The following is a 23,934-nucleotide window of genomic DNA, read 5'->3' as shown; positions in this document are numbered from 1 at the left end:
GAGTCAGAGAGCTACTGAGGGACTGCAGGTGGCACTCTCTCTTATGTAGCAGTGTCCAAAGTTTTTGTTCTCTGACTCCATCTGCTGTTAGGGATACACAACCCACTGGTCTGGAATGATCTGAGTATGTACAGGAATTAAGATTCATGGTGCCATAGCCTGACAGAGGTTGGTTCTGATTGAGCTGAAAGCCTAAAAGTACAAAAGGGAACTGCCAAGCCAAAAAAAAAAATTACAATAAACCCAGGAGAAAGCAAGAGTACCAGCCGGCAAGAGAATGGAATTTAACCTCACTGCTTCCCCTACCACGTCACGGCATGAGATCCCTTGTCCCGAGTCTATGTTAGGTGTTAGGAATGTTACCTTTAAGGGCTGCGTGATGAACAGGCTCTCAAAGAAGGAAATTGCCATGGAGATAAGCCACTTGATGGAACCGTCTTTTCCGTAATGCAAGCCGTAGAGCATGGTGAAAAAGCCGGAGACGCTGCTGGTCGCAGCTACAAGAGACCAGCCCACAAAAACAAACCACCAGGGCAGTCCTTTGGCTGGCGTGTCTTTCTTACTCTCGCCGGAGAGACTGGGAGTCGAAGAACACCTGCAGGAACAAGCAAAGGTATTTCATCAATCAGCCCGATACATGTCTGCAAAACAGAGGACACTGAGTGGAGCCGCTGACCTAATTTCCTGTAAGATTGGTTTATGGTTTTTAAAAATTTGGTGGCCAGGAGAGATAAATGAAGACAAAAACATCTTGGTTTCCATCTGGGTCCTGGAAGCACAAAAGGATAAAGCAGACTAAGGTCACACAGTCAGTGGCCAAGGCAGATCTTGAACTCATCTTGTAGGATCTCATCAGAATCACAGGCCAGAGTTTCAAGCACCGGGCAACTCCTTTTTTGCCTCCAAGACTGAAGAGAGTTAGCTGCTTTTTTGCAAATATTTGAAGCTCCCTATCGTGAGAAAAAGCACGCTTACCACGTTGGTTCTCAGAAGCACCACTGATGTAACCATAGTTCTTGTAACACGTGAGCTTTTGCGACCACGCAAAGTCCCTTCTCCAGATGTGAGATATCACAGCCTACTGTGAAATATGTACGTGTTATCATGTACATTGCTTAGGCTGTTGTGTTAAATGATAATAAAGGAAAGGAAAGTACTAAGACTCCAGCTTTCTCCAGAACCAATATTGCCAATCCCACTTCTCCTTTTGCAGACTGAGGTTCGGTGAAATCTGGTTTTAGAACTGTGTTGGCAGGGTGGCGAGGACGTGAAACAGATAAAATAAAATGAAAGAAATATTGAGTGTCAGAAAGGGGCGCAGACCTGACCATGGGACATTGATGCCAGGCTAATAAATCTGATTTAATGTAACTAGAATCCCTTAAATAGGATGCATTATTCTAGAGTCTGTTAGGGGGACCTAACGATCTGGGTGGGGGGGGGACTTATCAAAGTGCTTGGTTTCATAGTTTTGTGATGCAGTACAACAGAACGACCACTGGATGGCAGTTTATATGAGTGAATCTATTATTTAATGTGTGTTGAGGCTGAAGTTAAGTTGCTTAAGTATTTAAAGGAATGTGCACAGTGCACCTAGCAGCGACCGGGCCCCTGGTTTGGATTAAATGAAGCGGCAGAAAGGCAGACGTTACCTCTCGCTGGCGGAGCCGGAGAAGACGCGACTCTCCAGCAGGCCCTTCATGTGCTGCACCTGCCGGACGGCCTGGCTGTAGCTCTGGGGGTTCTGGAACTTGCGAGGCCCCAGCAGCTCCAGCTCCTTCTCCACATGCTGCAGCTGCAGGTAGAGGTAGCGACTGTGCTCGCTGCGCCTCAGCTTCTCACTCGCTCCTTTCTCTGGCGTGGGAGTGGGGCTTCTTGATTTTTCTCGAAGAGATGGAAAGAGAGAGAGAGAGAGAGAGAAAAAAGACAGCAGAAGTTGAGAAGCAGGATGTTTGAAACGGACCCTGTGTCTAGGATTGCATTTGCTGTTATAGAAGAAAAGATGGCTCATGGCCAGGTTTTCAGCAAGATGTGTTTTACTCTATCACAGAATTAGTGCTGCGTGCATAAATGATGACAAGCATTAACATAAATGATGTCACAGAATGAGGATATGTGCTGGCACAGCTTCCTGATCAGGCCAAGCTTTCTGTTCCTCTCAGTCTATAGCACTGGCATTGCTATTGGGCTTTACCTTTTAAATCCACAGACCCCAGAGAAAGGATCAAATGTTCCTCCTTCTTTTTGCTTTCATCGTAAAACTCCTGCCCAGCTCTGTTCTGCTGACAAATGATGTCCTCCACTAAAGCCAAGAGTTGGTTGATATCTGTAGATTTTCCAAAATCCACTTTTGACGGTGGCAGGGGGGTTTTCAGGGTTTTAAATAATGAATTGCCAATCCTCTTAATATCCTAAAGGGATGGAAATAAAAACTTGCACATTACACAAAGGTGCCTGGTGGTCCATATTACAAAAGTGCTTGTGGTAAAAAGACAATTAATTCTTTGCATTATTAAATAAAATAATTTGTGCTAGAATTTGGTTCAAGTTGTTCAATCTCATAGAAGAGATAGTGCACGTGTTAGCTGTCTTCCACTGATAGGCTTCAGTAGAAGAGAGCTAACCTGGCAACGAACTGCCAGTTTCAGTTATCCATAATGACTATGAAAGACAATGCTACGGAGGATTTGTCAGGAGCCTTCACTTTCTCCCTTCTGTTTCTATTTCCTCAGCTTTGCAACACCCCTACATTTGGGGCATGCTTCATAATGACTATTGGTTATCCCATGTTAATTTCATAGCTTTGTACCTGAATTTGCTGTACCGTTCCTGACCATTGCACTTACCAATACAACTAATAAGAAAGAGTATTTCACTATCAAAGTGGGTAGTCTATCTGGTGTGTTAAAATTATTGTGATAAAAACTCTCATGGCTGCAAAAAAAAAAAAAATTCAAGCACATCTCCCTGAGATGTAGTTAAGTTTTCTTGTGATAGTGGCTCTGTGAGTACATCCATGCATTTTAAGGCGTTATTTAGCTAAGTGAACATAGGCAGTGAGCTAGCTGATTTAAATAATCATACAGTTCATTACCTACTTTTGCAGAGCTTTTGCACCAGCATTTGCAATAGCTGAAATAGCAAATAAGATTCACAAACACAAGGGCATGCAATACGTGCCATTTTAGCGCATGTTAACACTTTTGTGAATGTCGGTGCAATTTAGTACATCAGCCTCTGATTCTGCTTATTTAGGTGCTCTTGTAGTATTAAAGTATAATCTGTTCATTTTCTTACAAACTTGAAATAGTTTTCCCCCTTTGTAAATGTACTTTCTGAATTTTACATGCAGTATTCCCTGCCCAACAGACTTGCCTTTATCACAGCCTCAGGAGTGAGAGAAACGCTCAGAGTATTCTGAGGGGCGGGAGGCACGTTTGGAGACACACGACCACTCTTGCCTTGCTTCTTCTCTGTCTGTTCTTTCGATTGCCGCAGGCGGACATTTCTAAAGATCTGGACAATGAGAAGGTTGATGGGGAACATGAGGATGGAGCTCTCAAACCCAATCATCACTTCCTGCCAAGTGAATTCAATCTTTCCTGAAAATATCAAACAGAGAAGCGAGAAAAGTTTAGAGAGCAATTGTGCCTTGATTTGTATTTTTTTTTTCCATTTCGCTCATATTTTAAGCATTTATAGGCTCTGTAACTGTTTATTAGCATTTTAACCAATGCTCAGGGAAGCATTGTAGGAGAGAAAAACTCAGGTAGATGAAAGGAGAGGCAACAACTTGTTCATTGCTAAACAGCTGGAGTGGAAGAGATGGGACCGGAACCTGAACCTCCACAATTCAGGGTTTGGTGTCTGAACCACCAGACCGGAAGGCTAGACCATCTAGAGAAGATTTGTGAAAGCCTGAGTGTATCATCTCTTCAGTACATCTGGACCTCATCTGACATCGCATCTCCTAGATACATAGATACATTAATGACGGCAGAAAAAGACCAAACGGCCCATCTAGTTTGCCCAGCAAGCTCCCACACTTATTTTCCCATACTTATCTGTTTCACCGACCACCAAGTTCAGGGCCCTTTTTGGTAATTGATTTGAATTTCCTGCCACCCCCTGCCGTTGATGCAGAGAGTAATGTTGGAGTTGTATCAAATGTGAATTGTAAGGCTTAATGGTTAAGGGTAGTAACCACCGCATCAAGCAAGTTACCCCGACTGCATAGATCAATGCCTTGTTGGATGCTGTCTGAATGTAAATCCTGTTTTCCACATTTCCCCCTGCTGTTGAAGCAGAGAGCAACGCTGTATGCATTCAAAGTGAAGTATCAGGCTTAATTGGTTTAGGCTCATAACCGCCGCAATAAGCAAGCTACCCCCACGCTTATTTGTTTACCCAGACTGTGTAGTTCAGTCGTTGCTAGTTGTTGTCTGAATGCAAATCCTCTTTTCCACATTACTCCTTGCCGTTGAAACAGAGAGCAATGTTGGAATTGCATTAACCGTGTGAAGGCTTATTGAGTAAGGGTAGTAATCACCAGGTAATAGCCACCATTCCAGCAAGCCACCCCCATGGCAATACTCTTCATTCCCATCCTCTAGCTTTTATGGATTCACAGTGTTTATCCCATGCCTCTTTAAATCCTTCACAGCTTTAGTCTTCACCACATCCTCCGGAAGGGCATTCCAGGCATCCATCATTCTCTCCGTGAAGAAATACTTCCTGACATTGGTTCTGAGTCTTCATTCCTGGAGTTTCAAATCGTGACCCCTAGTTCTACTGATTTTTTTCCAATGGAAAAGGTTTGTTGTTGACCATGGACCATTAAAACCTTTCAAGTATCTGAAAGTTTGTATCATATCACCTCTGTTCCTCCTCTCCTCCAGGGTATATATATTTAGATTTTTCAATCTCTCCTCATAAGTCATTTTCTGAAGACCACATTTTTTAGTCGCCCTTCTCTGTTGAGGATTTGGGTTAATTACTGCTTTAAGAAAACTGCCCCATGTTGACTAGTAACTGGAATAAAAAGGCCCGGAGAAAAAAATATATAACTGTCAGCCCAGAGACAGCACAACAGAGGCTGTGTGATAGTGTGAAAAGAATGGTACAGAGTGAATGTAAGATAAGAAGGTGCCAAGATGGGAAGCCACAAGAACAAAAGAAGTACTGAGTAAGCATAATATATGATGTCTAAGATGTGCATGAAGGAAAAGTACCAGTAAATGTAGGGGATGAGAGAGGGGAGGGAGAAAAAATGTGCGAGCCATGTTTAACAGTGTATAAAAGACTAATGCAAATTCAAAATGATGAGTAAACTGGCATTGCTCAGAAAGCAGTTCATTCTGTAAACTGGGCTCCGTTTACTCCCTTAAGGAAACACAATCTTGTTTCCTTCAGTTTCCACTATCAACTTTTTGTATGTATAAAAAAACAAACCTGCCGGCGATTATAGATCTCTAAGCTACTTAATAAATGTTATGTTTTGAAACTGAAAGCCTGTTTCATCACTGGCTTTGTGCCCAGCACTGGGGAGGAAACCAGGCAGGGATAAGTTTCAATATTAACATTTTGGTAACAGAGGATGGTTCTGAGCACGGCAGGACCGGTCGGGACCGCGAATATGACTGGCAGAACTGGTCGGGACCACGGGTACGACTAGCAGGAACTAACGGAGCCACGGGTACAATTAGGCAACACGTGAGGTACAGGGGACACACGTGAGTATTTTTTATTATTTACATACGTGAGTATTTTTATTTACATTTATTGTAGCTTGAAGCTGGTAATTTGTTGTTATTTTTTAAAGTTAATTTAAGCTTAAGTTCATTATGTTACAAGGTACAGGATCCCCCAGTCCCCTTGCATTGGTTTGCAAATTATTTCCACATGAAGTTAAAATAATTACTAAGCATTGTAAGAAATGGGCAGTGTGGGCGGAACAGGATGCATTTATGTGCTGGCCTGAGGACGGCAGCTTTTCAGCCCCGGTTCTGCAACAGTTGCTGCAATTTATTAAGCATAGAAAGTCAGGAAAATCCTTGACATGACATTTGCATTATTTTAATATGTTTATGGTTACACGGGAGCATAAGATGGGCACCAGGTCAGAATCCCCGGGTTCAGAATCTGTTCCACGCTCCCCTCCCCTTATGAGAGCAAGGATACAGGAGTCACTTTCAAGGTTCCTGATAATCAGAATCAGCTGCTGACTTGTGCGGCAGGTTACCAGCCATTATACCCCGATTTGAAACAGGAAGACTCATTAAGCGATGGTAGTTCAGCTATAAATCAGGATTTAACCTTGGTTGGGCTCTAATGCAGGGAGCCTTACATTTACAGCCTGTTAGTTTTTCTAGTCTGTAATAAGATTTGTATGTTGCTCATAGCAGGCTAGTTTTGTTTGAAGACTGTAGTTTCTCAGCCCCTGTCTTACATCAGTTGTTAGCAAGTAAAAGATTCTCTATGGCCAATTGTCCAGCATACTTAATGAAAGCTTATTAAGAGTGATACTGGTTTGTTTGCCTGTATATTTGTTAATAAATTTGTACCGGAACACATTACAAAGAGGTTTAAGACAGCAACAGTTAGTGAATTTAATTTAGTAGATTGTTTAAGAAAAGTTTGGTTTCGTGGACTTTCTCTTGATGGCTAGCATTGAATCTGAGCAGAACCTAATAAGGTATGGTTTCTTTAAAGGATGGGTAAATAAATACCTGTATGTGAGACAGATAAGGAAAGTGAATGGCTCTGGTCGAAAAAATAGAGAGAGAACAGCTGTCTTGTCCATTTTTCTCTGCATGTAATGTATGTTTTTGGTCCTGAATCAGACTGGACTGCCTGTTATAAGACTGTGTTCATAAAATTTTGATATTTTTATCCCTATTATATGTAATGAAATACTATAGATACTATTTAGGGAAAGAACCTATGTGGCAGAATAAGTTGAAACATGCAGTTAGTTTCTGAGTGCCTTGCTCTTTGAACAAGGCAGATGTTTGTAATTGTTTATACAGAGATCTATCTGATAGAGATGAGATAAGATTCCTTTTTACTTTTCTGCTTTTTTGCCTTCTTTGCTTAAGAACATAAGAATATAAGAAATTGCCATGCTGGGTGTTGCGTCCGTCGGTCCTAGACGACTTCGCCCCGGTTGCCTCACCTTATTCATGGCTCCTCCCGCTTACCTGGGAAAGATGGCTACCGCTGCGTCTACAAGCCGACCTCTCTGGCGTCCCGGAACGGCTATGGTGCAGCCTCCTGCCATTGCTCCTCCCAGGTACCTACTAGGGTGCGAGCGCACACACAACCCACAACCCACACACAACACACAACCCACAACCGCGCGCACACACAACCCACGTCTTTGTACCACCCTTGGTGCGAACCTCGAGGGCGTTCCTTCATGCTGACGTCACGCCATCTGGGTATATCACTTTCACAGATTTGCTAGCTTGTCTACGCTACTCTGCCGCTTCCGTGCTGCCGCAGGAAGCTCTCTCTCTGCCCTTCGGGGTAACTGCTAACCTGGGTACCCGCTCCTCGGGGGCCCTCTGCTTTATTTCAGGTGCCTTACAGGGAACAAACACTTGCTCCTCGAGGGCCTGCTCTCCCTGCCTCGGTGCCTGTACCTTTGACAACATACCTGGTGGAATCGCATATAAACAGCAAATGCCTAGGGGTAGATTTTATAAATCTGCGCCCGTGCATACTTTGGTTCGCGCACCAGGCGCAAACAAGAGTATGTGGGATTTTAATAGATATGCGTGTAGCCGCGCGTATCCATTACAATCCGGAGTCGGCGAGAGCAAGGCTGCCCAAAATCGGCAGCCTGCGTGTGCCGAGCCGCGCAGCCTGCCTCTGTTCCCTCCGAGGCCGCAAGGTTTGCTGGACCACCCGACGCTTTTGACGTAACCGCACGGTGAGACCAGGAACCGTGGACGGAGATGGCGTGCAAAATCTAAAGCATTGCCGTGTTTTATCACAGAGAGCACCCATTGGTCCGATGTGATTTTGGCCCATTCCTCGTAAAACAGAGACAGTCTGCCCCCTACCACTGGAACCAAGGAATGGACTGGCTGGCCATCATTGTGAGGCTTTCCCGCCTGAGGAAGGCTGGGAAGAGCCAGGTCTGCCGAAACGCCGCCCCCGAAGGGTTAAGACCATGCCTGCTGTCTTCCTGAACTCTGACGAAAGGAAGAAGCGGGTGTACGGGACGCTCGAAATCTTCGACCCCCGTGGAATTGGGTCCTGGAAGAAAAGGCACCCCTGAATCTTGGTCTGTCTTCCGGCAGCCTGTGAACCTAATTCTCGCCCAAAGACTGAATCATGTCTTCCAGCTCCTTTCCAAATAGTAGCTTGCCTTTAAAAGGCAAAGATCCCAACTGTGATTTGGAAGAAACATCCACCGACCAGTTCTGTAACCACAATAATCTCTGGGCTGAAACAGCCGAGACCATGGAGCGAACGAGCCACAGACAGATGTAAGCCATCTTTGACAAAGAGCTTTTTACTGTTCCATACACAGCCCCAGCCCCCAATATATCCAAAACTTTGTTCCTTACACCAGGATTTGAGCCATACATTGAAGTTATCAATATGACTTAGCCTCTCCTTCCCCTTTCCATGAACAGGTAACACTTCTGAAAAGGCAATGGTTGTCGCCAAGTGACTAATCTGCTTCGCTAGAGACTGGAAATCTCTCTGTACCTCTTGGATGCTGTTTCTAGCAAGGTTGTTGGATCCCAGATGGATGATAATATCAACTTTAGAGTCTTTGCTTTCTTCTTTGATCGCTTTGTCTATCTGAGTAGCATTTCTGCCAGCCGATGATCCTGGAAGGCTTTTATTTGTAGTATTTCCCTCGAAAAGGGTTCCCAAATTAGTGCCTCTGATGACAGTCACCCAGCACAATGAGCTTTTTCCTTTGGTTATTGATTGTATTATGGAATTTCTGTATGTATTGGGTTTCTTCTTTCTTTTCAGATACCACTTCAATCTCTTTCACAAGAGCTTCTTCATTATCTAATACAGAGAAGGCATTTTGTACTTGTGTCACTTGAAAGAGCGTGTGTCACCACATCACAGGTCTTACTCTACCAGAGCCCACTGTAATCCCATTGCTTTTGGGTTCCTTAACGCCCTTTGTGAGGGGGGGGGGTAGACATGTGGGCTGCACAGTTGTGAAGAATGGGTGTCTGTGGGTCACAGATCTTATCTTACCTGAGCCCACTGTAAACCCCTTTTTCCTTGACTTTTGGTTTTTCTGTGGTAATGGGGGAATTAATTCCTGAATACTGTAAAGTGGGTGAAACTTTCTTTATTGTAGCTAATTCAGCTTTAACTTCAGCCAGCTCCTTTTTCAAGGAAGAGAGTTCTGAACAAATGGGGCAAGCCCTAATTTTCCAGATGATTTCCCCTTATTATAAAGGCTCCACAATAGTTACATTGGATAGTCCTCATTTTGGTAAATTTATTTTATGGATAACACCTGTCTACATCACTGCCATGAAGCCATTGGTCCAGTTCAGAGCCCAAAACCAGTACTTATCTTTCTGTAAGGCTGCACATTACTCTAGGAGGTCAATATTCAGAAAGATGGCAAGCAGCCAATTTATCCCGGTAAAGTTCCACGCATCACTTTTCTCAGATATTCAGCAGCACTTATATGTACATCAGTCTGCCACTGATAAAGTTACCCATGGAACTTTACCCAGATACATTTTCAACAGGTATTTTTCCAACCAGACTTGCGCATGTTACTTTTTTCTCTGGATAAATTCGATTCACGTGAAAAACTATGCGCCCAAAATTTCAAACATCAGGTTTTGTTTGGGTAACTTGAAAAGTTACCAGGATAAAACCTTTGAACATGGACCTCTTTATTAACAAAAAAAATGAATGAATTACCCAAGTCCATTTTCTGCTCAGCGGGATCCATGGGCACACCCCAGAACATGATGCTGGTCAACATTGTGCAGAGCAGAAGAGAAAAGCAGCAGGACACCCTCTGGACCCGGGTGAAGGAGCTTCTCGGGGATCGACTGAACACGGAGTACCAGATATGACTATCTCTGAAACCTTGGGTGGTCTTCAGGAAAAACAGGTTGCTAGGGGAAAAGAAAGGCTCGATGTGAGATGCTACCTCGCCATGGTCTGCTCCTTCCTTGTTCCTGCTCCCAACCATATCCTTTAGCATCTCTGCTCACAGTTTCTCTAGAATGAACCGTCCCTTTTTATTAGATAGGACAAGCCCTCATTTTTATCAGAAAGCCAATTTTCAATATTGCTCCTCCAAAACAAATTCTCCTCCTCCTGTGCATTTCAATTGGAGAGCAAAGTGTGTGGCTTACTTCCCCCTAAATGTCCCTCCTGGGAGATTTCACAGCTTTGTAATTGTGAATTGCTCAACATCTATACTGCTGTACGACGGCCGTGCATTGCCTCTTATTTAGTGCTGTCAGTAATATGTCCTACAGTACATCTGTCCTGCCTTCTCATTCGATTACATCCTCTCTCTCTCCTGTGTTCTCCTGCATGCAGTGATGTTATCCTTCCGTCCTCCACTTACAAGTCGTGACATAACCTCTTCCTCTTCCCCACTTATGCGAGGGTGAAGCTTTGGGATACACCTTCCCACCCAGAGTTACTGGTCTTGTTTCTCTCCTCCTTCCCTAGCTACTTGGCAAATCCCCTCTTTCCCTCCTCCCCTACGAGTAAGGCCAGGAATGGCACTCCTGGTGAGCTTCCTGAATATGCTGCACCACCGGGTCTCTTTCTACAGAGTTCCCACTGTGGTATGTTGGACATTAAGAAACATTTTCAAAGGGATTTCTGTGGGTAAATGAGGGGAAAACATTGCCCCCTCCTCCCCACCATTCAGTGAAATGGGTGTGCACAGTCCATAGCATGAATACTTACCCCTGCATGGAAAAGGGGGCAGGATTGGGTTGGGCCCAGTAAAGTATGTGGGGAGAATTCATTTTGATACCCTTGCGCTCTCTTCGCCCCCCGCGTGCTTTGCTCCTGCACTGTACACGGGGTAAAGGCTCCCCGCAGCACCGGCCCCCTGAGGAAACCTTCAAAGAGAAATGCCGCTGGGAGGTTTCCTTTGGAAATCGGCTTGCGGGCCCCACGGGGAGTATGAAGATTGCCCCCCCCCCCCGCCTCGACCTGGCTAAAAGTCTGCTCCTCGTTCTGCAATGCGCCGGCCTTTAGCCACATGGAGGGGAGACATTCCCGGGGCCAGGTTGAGGTTGGGGTGGAAATTGACATGCACAGATGGCATTTTCCACTCTCTGTGCATTTATTTTCCATTCCAAAAAAAAAGGCCAGCAGGAAAAGCAGGCATCGCTGTTCGCAGGCACTGTGTACCCTCCAATTTTACGAGGGCCCGGTTTCCTAACCTGACCCACTGGCAAGTTTTTTATTTTTTTTCCCTTACTCCTTTTTTCCGTTCCTTCTACTTAATATCGCCACGATATTAAGTCAGAAGAACCGAAAAAAGGAACAGTAAAGCAGTATTTTCTGCTTTTACGTTAACTCTAGGGGCTTCTCAAGAATTAACGCCTGTTCCGGGGGTAATAGGTAACAGCCTCATCAATGTGAATTTACATGTGATGAGCGATATTAGCTACACGATGGTTAGGGCGTGCATTTTGGACGCGCTGATCCCCTTTATTGCATAAGGGATTTTGAATGCGCGTCCAAGTGTGTGTTTAGCAGTGCACTCGGCCAAGCGCATTATATTGTATCGGCCTGTAAGAGATTAACTACTTCTATTTCCTAAATCTTTGTAGCATTTTCAGTACAATGGTGGCAAATGTTATGCAGTCAAATGACCAAGTGAATCTGACATTATTATTTCCCTTTCTTTCAATGTTTGCTATGAACCCCGCCCCCTCAAAAAAAAAAATTTACAGTCAGCAAGCATGGTCAGAAGAAGCTGACGGGAGGGAAGCTGAAAAGGATCGGGGAGGATACCTGGAACAGACTCCAGTAGAAGTTAAGGAGCCAAGAGCACAGTTCTGGAGTTGATTTTCTTTGTTCTTCACTTCAAGATGTTTTATCAGAAACCATCAAATTAAAAAAAATCTAAACTAAACTGGCAGAATTCAAGCATGCACGAGATAGACACAAAGAAACCTAGTGCTGAAGGGAGGGAGAAGATTGCAGATCAACTAAGACATGACAGCAAGGTAGGCTAGCACCTATGGGCAGCCTGGCTAGACCAAGAGTCTTTATCCATCGGGGTCCGTGTGGTTTTATTACCTGAATTGTTTCAAGTCCTGTTCAGTTGCGGTAGTGAATACTTTATCAAGGACACACTCCCCCACGTCAATGGAGAGCCAAGAATTACAGAGGAAATACCATTTCTGATCCAGGGCAGGGTCATGGACCAGCACCCTGTTCACATACCTGCCGAAGAAAATCAAAACACTGAATTTGTGGGGAGCATGGCTTCGAAGGTGATTCTCAAATGTGACGCATCCCAGGCAGAGAAATCTAACAGCATACAATACAATTCAGACTACATTGAGCTCACAGACAATGCTTTTTGCAGCTGATAACGACTGCCTGGTTTATCTTGGCTCCCCTGTACTGGCAGTGGAACCTGTGGGGTGCGAACACACAGCTGTGAAACAGGGACAAGTGGATTTGGCTCTCCTCTGAGCTACTTGCTGTGAGTTACCACCTAAACTTTGCTAGAAATATGAATGCAAGGTGAGTGTCCTGTTTACGAATGCCTTCTTATCAATATAATATTTATATTACTATTAAAATATTTCATTGATAAGAAGGCATTCGTAAACAGGACACTAATTGCCTATCTTGCACTCATACGTTACAGAATTTCTTGTCTATCATCCTCTAGTACCTGCCTACCGGTAGTCTCCCTGATCATGAATCCCACAAAACTTGTCCACTTCCAGGCGACTTCTGGCCAACTGGTGTTATACCGACTCTTAATTGAATATATATATATATATTTGCAATTTCCCTCATCTCTATATAATAGCACCCCGTAGGGGTGTGCATTCGGTCCCTACGTATTGGCAATCTGCAACAGATGTGGCCATATTCGTTGTATTCGTGGGGAAGCAAAACGTATTGCGATTCCCCACGAATAAACGAATCTTCGCCGAATTATTCGGCCGCCTAAAGAAGCCAATTTAAACAAACCCCCCACCCTCCTGACCCCCCCAAGACTTACCAAAACTCCATGGTGGTCCAGCGGGGGGTCCGGGAGCCACCCCCTGCACTCACATCCTCGGCTGCCGGTTTCAAAATGGCGCCGATAGCCTTTGCCCACACTATGTCACAGGGGCCACCGGTGCCATTGGTCAGCCCCTATCACATGGCCATTGGCGCCATCTTGTGCTCCTACCATGTGACAGGGGCTGACCAATGGCACCGGTAGCCCCTGTGACATAGTGTGGGCAAAGGCTATCGGCGCCATTTTGAATAATGGCAGGGGACGGTCCGAGTGCAGATCGCTCCCAGACCCCCGCTGGACCACCAGGGACTTTTGGCAAGTCTTGGGGGACCCTCCTGACCCCCACAAGACTTGCCAAAAGTCCAGTGTGGGTCCGGGAGCAACCTCCTGCACTTGGGGCGTCGCCTGCCATTACTCAAAATGGCGCCGATAGCCTTTGCCCACACTATGTCGCAGGGCCGACTGTCGGAAATCGACATATTAACGAATCGGGGCGCCTTACGGCCGAATGCAACATATCCGTCCCCCGACGAATCCGAATCCCAAATGCAACATATGGCGTCCCTCTGCACATCCCTAGCACCCAGTGGCATGTAACATATACGTTAAGCCTGAGAATTGTGCGTTTTATTTTCTTAGTTTTAATATTAACTTGACCCTTTTTAGTTTTATAACCCAGTATTTTATTCTTTCAAATATGTAAACCGTTGTGACGGCATGTCTGAAGGAAAGTATAGAAAATTTGATAAATAAATAAATAATCCACTTTGGGTCTACCTTTAGGAAAAGGCAGAATCTCAAATGCTATAGATATTTTAGGAGAAAGAAGGAGGAGTGAACAGGAGTTTTTGATGTATTTTAGGATCATTTTATGAAATGTCGCTATTAGTTGTAATCTTTTAAGTTTTATATGTATCTTATGTTTTACCTGGCTGTTTTACTGTTTATAATGTATTTATTGCTGTGAACTGTTGCGATGGAACCCGAGTGACGGTATATAAGACCCAATAAATAAAAAAAAATAAATAAATATCATACTAAGACCTAGATGCATCATTTCGCTATAAACATAGCAAAAATAGCACTCGGATTAGAAAAGGGGCGTGGTTAGGCTAATTTTCCTGATACCTCATCGCATAGGTGTTTACCAGAACGTGCGAGACATTTATCACACCCCATGTTATTTTCACAACGCACACTGAGTAATCCACCACAACTGTGTTACCAGCCGAAAAGGTTTTTATCGCAAAATGGCGGTTCGGGCTGCTGGAGAGAGAGAGAGAGAGAGAGAGAGATTGCAGCTAGCTAGAGAGTGCATCAAGCTAGGTAGCAAGAACATGGTACATATCTACTCTTCTTTTACCTTTCATCACTCCAAATCACATTAATCTTCACTGATGGCAACTGCACTGTTTGTAACTATGACTGTGCATGTCAAACTGCCCCCCCCAAAACCCACCCCACCCCACAAACCTCACCCCGAGTTCATAATGCCCCCTTTTATAGTGGTATCAATAGTTAACTTATATGTGAGCCTCCACCGATGTGCTCTCTCCCTCCTTTTCGGCATAACGCACACCTGCGTTGCTGTGCTTTGCTTTATCGCAACCCTCATTTCCATTTTCTCCGCCCGAACTCCTCCCACTCGCATACTAATTTTAAATTTGCGTGCGCATTTTGCGCACGATAACGTCCCAACGCATTTTGGTAAATGGCCCCGTAAGTTGGCTTGGTCTCTATATGCCTTTAATTCTTCTTTTTATTGTACGTGTTCCTTAGTTCATTTACAATCCAAATGTATCTCTCTGCCACCCAGTCTGGCGAGAGACACTCCTAAGTTAAAAGGGGCATGGAGGAGCAGCCGAGCTAAGAACCAGGGTTCAAATCCTGTTTCTCCCTCTGATGCTCCTTATGTCCCTGGGGCGAGTCCTTAGGTATAAATGTAGGGACAGGGAAAAATCTTATGTAGGCGAATTTGAAACCTGTCTTGAGCTTGGAGTGGGAAACGTGAAAAACCCCAATCTAAAATCCAAGACAGGAAGAAATTTCCAAACAGAATGCAAGTACGTGAAATGTTTATTTAAATCTCTTTTCAGTGTTAATAGTAGCAGTAATAGCTTATAAGGCAGCGTTGAACAGAATGGTATTACCCCGCCTGCCTTCAGCTCTCCGCACGTCTGCCGTGGCGCTGGCTGTTTGGAAACGCTCAAGCTGCCGGTCATCACTAAAAAGATGCTGCCCCCGTAATTGTTAGCAGGAGTTCTCGGGCTGTCTGGCCTTTCTTACCAGGAAGGATTGTCCCCACTATTGTCATGCCACAGTCTGATGCGCTGCAAATCTCCAAGTGGAAATAAGGTGGTGAGCAAGAAAATGTCAGTCCCGCCGCGCTCAAACACGGACTTGTCTGGGTCATACAAATGATGAGGCTCGCTCTCTCCTTCAGAACCATAGAGTGTGAGAGTTACCTGGGAAAAAAAAAGCGTTTTAGGGAATATACATGCAACTATCATAAGAAGTGCCATCCTGGGTCAGACCAAGGTCCAACGAGCCCAGCACTCTGTCTCTGATAGTGGCCGGTCCAGGTCACAAGTACCCAGCAGATCCTCGAAGGTTGATCTTATTCTTGTATCTCACTCTCAGGGATAAGTGCTACCTGACTAATAACTGTCTATGGACTTTTCTTTCAGGAACAATCTCCAATCCTCCTTTGAACCCCGCTGTGTTAGTTGCCTTGACCACATCCTCTGGCAACAGACTCTATAGCTTGATTGTGCGCTGAATGAAAAAATACTTCTTTTCATTTGTTTTAAATCTGCCGTTTGCTGGTTTCATGGTGTATCCCCTAGTCCTAGTGTTATTTAAAAGGGTGAGCAACTGCTCCCTATTTACCCGTTCCACTTCACTCATGATTTTATAAATCTGCCATATCCCCTCTTGGTCTTCTCAAATCCAGGCTAAAGAGCCCTAATCTGTTTAGCTTTTCTCCACAGGGAGCCTTTCTCTTTTTCCTTGTCCTTCTCTGTACCTTTTCTATGTCTGCTATGTCTTTTTGAGATGTGGCGACCAGAACTGCACACAATATTCAAGGTGCTGTCGCACTGTGGATCTATATAAAGGCATTATGCTATTTTCAGTTTTGTTCTCTATTCCTTTCCAAATGCCTGAAAATTCAGACTCTATGCACCCATATCTGTTATACATACTCAGCAGACGGTTTACTGCTGTCTGTACCTTGGATGTTGTCTATAGATTGTATGATGCTATTTCTATCTTGAATATATCCCATGGATCATCTGATGCTATCTGTAGCTTGGATATTCTCTGTAAAACATTTAATGCTTGACGCTTTCTGTACCTTGGATGCTCTCTGTAGAACATCCCAGGTACAGCTAGGCATTGAGAGACAAAATAATGCACCCAAGATGGAAGAAGCAAGATTTGTACCCCTCTCAACTGGTTCCTAGCCCATCACTCTAACTACTACACGATACTCTTTCCTAATATCTTGCATCTACTATACAGAATATTGGATGCTATCTGTGCTTGGATGTAGTCTACAGAATGTTGGAAGCTGGCTGTACCTTGGATGTAGTGGCTGCCCCTCTGCGATGTCCAGTAAAAATGGTCACTAGGTAACGATATTGAGCAAATGGATCATTATCTTCCAACACTGTTATCTGTACCTGCATGGATTTAGACCATTATGTGAGTCTCCTCTACTGACAACATTGCAGTTCTACCGCAGCAACAATGATGTATAGATTGCATATGCAATTATGAACTAGTGAATTTGTCATGAGTATATCTCATTGACTTTTGGATATTCACATGTTCACTATGGCACTATCATTTAAGAAATAAACTACTGATATCAAAGTTCTGTACTAGATACTGCAAGAAATACATGCAAAATGTCACATAAACCTTGATATGACAACAAAAGAAGGTACTCTCCAGTATTTGTTAATTCAGTCATATAAGGGCGAATTTTTAAAGGGCCACGCACAGCACCATATGTTATAAAATCGGTGCAACCATGTGCACGTGCCGGGAACTGCGCGCACATGGACACGCGTGCGCTCCTTTTAAAATCTACCCCATAATTAACTAAAAAACAATATAGGAGGTCAGTAAGTAGGCCAATCACATCACATGGATGCTCAAGCATAAAAGTGAAACTTTAATCCTGGCAAAAGAAAAGCACGTTAGCTAGTAAAGAAGCTGGAATCCAGGCCGCAACAGTTCACAGGATAGTTGTACAGTTGTGTCAGTAAAGGTAGGAGTTGTGGGCCAGAAGAGAGACAGGATGCATGTTGCGCTGGGGGTCAAGACCGGATTCAGTATCCTGGAAGGTGCTGGGCGTGCCACTGAGCTAAAATTTAAGGTGAGGCAGTGGCAGCTATGCCTCTCTACAGCTGCTTCACCTTGTTGGGGGCACAAGAATAAAGAAAGATATTCTTTTTCATCTGTGTAGCTACTGGATCCCTAGTAAGACTGTGAGTATTAGCCAGAGAGATTAAACCTGGTAGAAGGAGGAATTTGTCCCGTTGCAACAGCTTACCTTGGCGTTATCCTGAATGTCTTTTCTTCTAGCCCAGATAGCAATCAGCACGTAAAGGACAAAAATACAGCCGACAGTCGTGACTACCACGGGATTGTCCACGAACGTGGCGAACAGTTCTGCTGTCTTACTGACATCAATGGCATTGGGCATGACAAAGAAGGAACTGCCGAAGAAGGTCAGATGTGTACAGAGGCACTGGGTACTCCTGGGGGTAGTTTTTGGGCCAACCTAAAAGCCAAAAACAAGAACTTCAGTACCAAGATAAGAATTTCTTGGGGCATTGTAAATACTTAGTAATGTATTGAGTGATTATATATATCATTAGAATTAACATGAATAAAATAGAGAACATTCTGGAAATCCTCTTTTCAAACAATAATGTACCATAAATATAAGAGCCCTTACAAGCAATTCTCTCATTAGACCATGTTAGAATGCCACAAGGCTTTACAAATGTCAAAAAAACCTACAGAACTCAATATGAATATTATGCATCCTAACTAGAAGTGCGTTGAATCATTTAGCAAAGGGCCTTGTTTCCAAAAGCCTTTTCTGAAAGAACTGAAGAGAGAAGTGACAGATATTCAGCAGATGCTGGCACAGCACTAATTGTATCGCCATGAAGTTAACAGCACCCAGTCATTTCCAAAACTGCATGATATAATATATAGTGGTGACAGCAGATAAAGACCAATGGTCCATCCAATCTGCCCAACAAGTTTCTTATGGTAGTAATTTCCGCCCTGTGCAGGTTAACTCCATATTTATGTTATGGGTAGTACCTGCCTCTCCCTACAGGTTACCCCCATGTTTCTTTTATGGTAGGAGCTGCTGCTCTGTGCAAGTTACCCTCATGTTTCTGTTAAGGGTAGTAAATGCCGCTCCGTGCAGGTTACCTCCATGTTTCTGTTAGGGGTAGTAACTGCCACTATGTGCAGGTTTTCCCCATGTTTCTATTAGGGGTAGTAACTGCTGCTCCGTGCAGGTTACCCCCATGTTTCTGTTAGGGGTAGTAACTGCCACTCCATGCAGGTTATCCCCATGTTTCTGTTAGGGGTAGTAACTGCCACTCCATGCAGGTTACCCCCATGTTTCTGTTAGGGTATTAACTGCTGCTCTGTGCAGGTTACCCCCATGTTTCTGTTAAAAGAAAATTATTCCTTACCTGCTAATTTTCGTTCCTGTAGTACCATGGATCAGTCCAGACTGTGGGTTATGTCCCCCTTCCAGCAGATGGAGTCAGAGCAAAAACTGAGAGGGCGGACCCTCATAACTGGTGCGCCCTCTGTAAACCTTCAGTATTAAGAATATCCAAGCAATAAGGAAAAACACCTTGGATGGATCAATACAAATTGAATATCATGGATCAATACAAAATTGAATATCAACTGTAAACAAGTCTAAGCAAAAAACTTGTAACCTGAACTCTTAATCAGTCCCAAACCGATCCTGAAATAATTACACAGTCGAGCTGAAAGATTATCCCAAAGAACCCCGAACAATCCATAGGGTGGGTGTCTGGACTGATCCATGGTACTACAGGAACGAAAATTAGCAGGTAAGGAATAATTGTCTTTTCCCTGTACGTACCAGGATCAGTCCAGACCGTGGGATGTACCAAAGCTTCCCTAAGTAGCGTGGGCCACTGATAGCCCAGCTCGAATGACCTGAGCCCCAAAAGGAGCCCACGATCGATGGTTGAAGATTCAAGTGATAGTGACGCGCGAATGTGTGGAACAACTTCCACGTAGCCGCTCTGAAAATCTCCTGCGGAGAGGCCACTCAGCTTTCTGCCCAGGAGGCTGCTTGAGCTCGGAGAGAATGACCTTTATACCAACTGGTGGTGGACGCCCAGCGCCAACGTACACCGTAGAAATTGTTTCCTTTAGCCAGCAGGCAATGGTGGTTTTAGAAGCCTTGTTTCCCTTCTGGGGACCACTCCAGAGGACAAGAAGGGATCTGATAAACAGAAGCATTGGTAGCCTCCAGACATCGAAGGAGGATGAGCTTGACATCAAGGCGTCTAAACTATCTGGCATCCTCGTCCTGGAAGGATGGCAGCTCCACCAACTGATTCAAATGAAAGGACGAGACCACCTTTGGTAGAAAAGATGGTACGGTACACAAGGATACCCCTGAATCCGTGAAGCGTAGATAAGGCTCTCTACTGACAAGGCTTGAAGCTCCGAAATTCTGCGAGTGGAACAGATAGACACCAGGAATACTGTCCTGAGAGTGAGGTCCTTGAGGGTAGCTCTCTTAAGAGGTTCAAATGGTGGATCGCCTAGAATTCGAAGGACCAAATTCAAGCTCCACGAAGGGCCTAAATTGTGCATCGGTGGCTTCACATGCTTTACTCCCTTTAAGGACCGGACTATGTCAGGGTGCGATGAAAGAATAGTTCCATCCTGATGATGGAGGGCACCAAGGGCTGCCACCTGTACTCTGAGGGAATTGAAGGCTAATCCCATCTCTAGACCTCGCTGCAAGAAAGATAAGATCTGGGGTATTGTCGCATGACGTGGAGAAGGTTGTGTGGACTGGCCCCAAGACTCAAAAACATTCCAGACCCGGACATAGGACATGAAGGTGGAAGACTTCCTAGCCTTGAGAAGAGTGGAGATAACAGCTTCTGGGTACCCTCGTCTTCTCAGCCGGCGCTGCTCAAAAGCCAGGCCAGACAGAAGCGATCTCCCTGGTCAAAAAATACTGGGCCCTATCGGAGAAGGTTTGGCAGATGTCCCAGCCAAAGCGGGCCGTCCACCGCTAGGGTTGACCAAGTGTGCCAACTACGGCCGTCAAGGTCATTCCGGAGCTACCAATCATGGGCCTCTGGTGACTCTCTATTCTTCGGAGCACCTTTCCCACTAGGGGCCAAGGCGGAAAGACGTAGAGCAGGAGGTCCTGCGGCCATGGGAGGGGACTAGGGCATTGACGCCCTCTGCGCCTTGTTCTTCTTCTGCAACTGAAGAAGCACGGAGTCTTTGCGCTCCTTTGAGTGGCCATCAGATCGAGATGGGGAGTCCCCCATCGCGTGAAGAGGAGTGACACTGCTTTCTGGACAGCTCTCTCTCCCCGGGAACTAATCGTTGGCGACGTAAGAAGTCCGCTTGAACATTGTCTACACCTGCAATGTGAGACGCCGCCAGATGGGACAAATGGAGTTCTGCCCACGGCATTAGCTTGTTCGTCTCCTGAGCGATATGGAGACTCCTTGTCCCTCCCTGACAGTTGATGTACACCCCTGTCGTTGCGTTGTCAGAGAGGATTCGGACTACTCGGCCTTGGACTAGAGGCAGAAAGCGCTTCAGCGCCAGACGAACCGCTCTTGTCTCCAGACAGTTGATGGGCCACACTGCCTGAACTGGCGTCCACTGCCCCTGTGTCGATTGGCGTCTGCACACAGCCCCCCAGCCGGCAAGGCTGGCATCTGTCGTAATGATCACCCACTGCGGAACCACTAGGTCCACTACTCTTAGCAAGTGATACAGGTTGAGCCACCAGGTCAGGCTGTCCTTGGCTAGAGATGATAGCGGCAGCAGAGTCTGAAATTCCCGAAACACCGACTTCCAACGGGAGAGAAATGTTCTTTGCAAGGGACGCATGTGGGAAACGCCCAAGGCACTACATCTATAGTGGAGGCCATGGAGCCCAGCACCTGGAGATAGTCCCAAGCAGTGGAACTCGGAGGTTCCGAAAGCACTGAATCTGAGAGAGGAGAGATTAGGCCCGATCCAAACAAAGAGAGACTGTGCCCACTTTGGTGCCGAAATGAGCTCCCAAAAAGTCGAGTGACTGCGCCGGAGTAAGGCTGCTCTTGGCAAAATTGACGATGCAGCCTAGCGATTGGTGGAGAAGTAATACTGTTTCCACTGAGTTCTGTCGCAAATCCGTGGACTTCACCAGGATGAGCCAGTCATCCAAATAGGGATGGACCAGAATCCCTTCCCTTTGTAGGGCCACCACCACCATAACATTGGTGAAGGTGCGAGGAGCGGTCGCAAGGCCAAATGGCAGGGCCTGGAACTGGAAATGCTGCCCTAAAATCTTGAAGCGGAGGAAGTGCTGATGCTCCTACAGGATGGGGATATGAAGATAAGGCTCTGTAAAGTCCAAGGATGTGAGGAACTCTCCCCAGTGTACCGCGGCAATCACTGAGCACAGGGTTTCCAACCTGAAGTGTGGTATCTTGAGAGTCCTGTTGACCATCTTGGGGACTACGAAGTAGACAGAATAATGGCCGAACCCTTGTTCCAGTACCAGCACCGGGAGAATGGCACCCAAATCCAGGAGCTGATTCAGTGTTTGTCGCACTGCGCACTGTTTGATGAGACCGCACGGAGAGAAGACAAACCTGTCTCTGAGAGGTCGAGCAAATTCTAAAGCGTAACCGTGCCGTAGAATATCCAAGGTGATTTTAATCCACTCCTCGTAGAAGAGGGAAAGATGTCCTCCTATCCTGGGAACCTATCCCGGTCTCTGACCTCGAAAGGAATGAGACCTTGACTGCGACCTCGAAGAGGGAGTCCTGTGAGGCACCGGACTAGTCTGATGACAACGCCGTTGGCCTCTGAACTGGGTCTGTGTAGTAACGATCTTCCGGCAATTTATGCACCTTATTCTCTCCAAGCAATTTAATGATCTGGTCCAACTCATCTGGGGTGGACCCATCAATGTCCCCGTCTGCATCCCCAAGGAGAAGGTCCTGCAACCCAGGGTCCAGCAGATTATTTTTTTTTTCATTTTTTTTTTATTTAAAAGTATTTATATACCGCTTTTCAAATAGAGTTTTGTCAAAACGGTTTACAAATATAGATAAAAACAATGAAAATAAAATTAAGAATAAAAATATACATAAAAAATAATAGCTAGATAAATATTAGCGAAAACAATTTTTTTTATAAAATGAAAGAAAAAGAAAAGAGGTGACTGTACCATGATGAGAATATGGAATCTGGGAGTGAATGTCAGGTGGATGGGATTGTGGTAGTGAGAGATAGATTTTTGGTAGAAGAATATTGTGATGGAATATTAAATGCGAGTTGAAAAAGATATGTTTTTAGAGACTTTTTGAAGTGATGAGGATTTGATATAAGGCGAAGGGGATTGGGTAGAGAGTTCCAAAGGGATGGTCCTGCTACGGAGAATGACCTCTTTCTAGTGATGTCTAATCTGGCCTGTCGTGGAGATGGCGTATCTAAAAGGTTTTGGGAAAGCGATCTTAAGTGCCAGGTGGGTTTGTAAATGCAGAGTAATGAGCAAAGCCAAGTGGAAGAGGGGTTATGAATTAAGCTATGAATGATTGAGAGTACTTTATATTTTATCCTGTATTTTATGGGCAACCAGTGAAAAGAATATAGAATGGGGGTAATATGATTACGAATGGAGATGCCTGATAATAAACGTGCTGCACTATTTTGAACTAATTGCAATGAATGTATAGAAGAGTCGGGCAGGCCTAAGTAGAGAGCATTACAGTAGTCTAAGCCAGAAAAAATTAAAAGATTGAAGAACAGATCTGAAATCACGATGAAACAAAAGTGGGCGAAGACGCTTTAAGAGTTGAAGTTTGTAGAAAGATTTATTTGTTAGGGAAGAGATCTGCTGTTTCATGGATAAATCAGTGTTTATGATTACTCCAAGATTTGTTGCGTATTGAGTTATTGGGATTGATAAACCATTAATTGTCAAGTGTGAAGGAGGACCTATAGAAGAATCTGTAATGGATGTTAAATGTACTACTTCAGTTTTTGATGGATTGAGTTTCAAACGGTTGTGAGACAGCCAGGAGTTAATGGTAGATAGATAGAGTGAAACCAATGATAAAGTATCAGACCATAATGTTTTATAGGGAACAAGAAATTGAATATCGCCTGCGTAGATTTTGAATTGTAGATTAAGAGAGGATAATATATGACATAGCGGGAGGAGATATATATTAAATAATATTGGAGATAATGATGAACCTTGAGGGACGCCAGATGAGATTGTGTATGAGGTAGAGGAATGATGGTTGATATTAATCTGCTGGGGGCGGTCGGTAAGAAAAGATGAAAACCAATTTAATACTGTACCAGTAATACCTATAGCTTGAAGACCTGAAATGAGAATAGGAGCTAAAGACCCCGAGACATTAACAGCT

The 23,934-nt window shown here is 44.7% G+C and overlaps 1 protein-coding gene across 1 annotated transcript in view; it reads right to left on the bottom strand.

The window, feature by feature from the left end:
• Positions 1-23,934, bottom strand: part of PKD1L2 (polycystin 1 like 2) — a 122,130-nt gene that overhangs the window by 45,097 nt on the left and 53,099 nt on the right. The window contains exons 24-32 of the mRNA XM_029610621.1: positions 17,790-18,020; positions 16,810-16,911; positions 15,515-15,693; positions 12,283-12,429; positions 9,922-10,121; positions 3,376-3,602; positions 2,195-2,411; positions 1,653-1,884; positions 364-595 (exon numbers count right to left, since the gene is read on the bottom strand). Of these exons, the coding sequence (XP_029466481.1) occupies positions 364-595; positions 1,653-1,884; positions 2,195-2,411; positions 3,376-3,602; positions 9,922-10,121; positions 12,283-12,429; positions 15,515-15,693; positions 16,810-16,911; positions 17,790-18,020 (1,767 nt within the window). The remainder of the gene's footprint in view (positions 1-363; positions 596-1,652; positions 1,885-2,194; positions 2,412-3,375; positions 3,603-9,921; positions 10,122-12,282; positions 12,430-15,514; positions 15,694-16,809; positions 16,912-17,789; positions 18,021-23,934) is intronic.

Source organism: Rhinatrema bivittatum, chromosome 7, assembly GCF_901001135.1.
Source record: "Rhinatrema bivittatum chromosome 7, aRhiBiv1.1, whole genome shotgun sequence".
Lineage (NCBI taxonomy): Eukaryota > Metazoa > Chordata > Amphibia > Gymnophiona > Rhinatrematidae > Rhinatrema > Rhinatrema bivittatum.
This window is presented reverse-complemented; position numbering and strand designations above follow the sequence as displayed.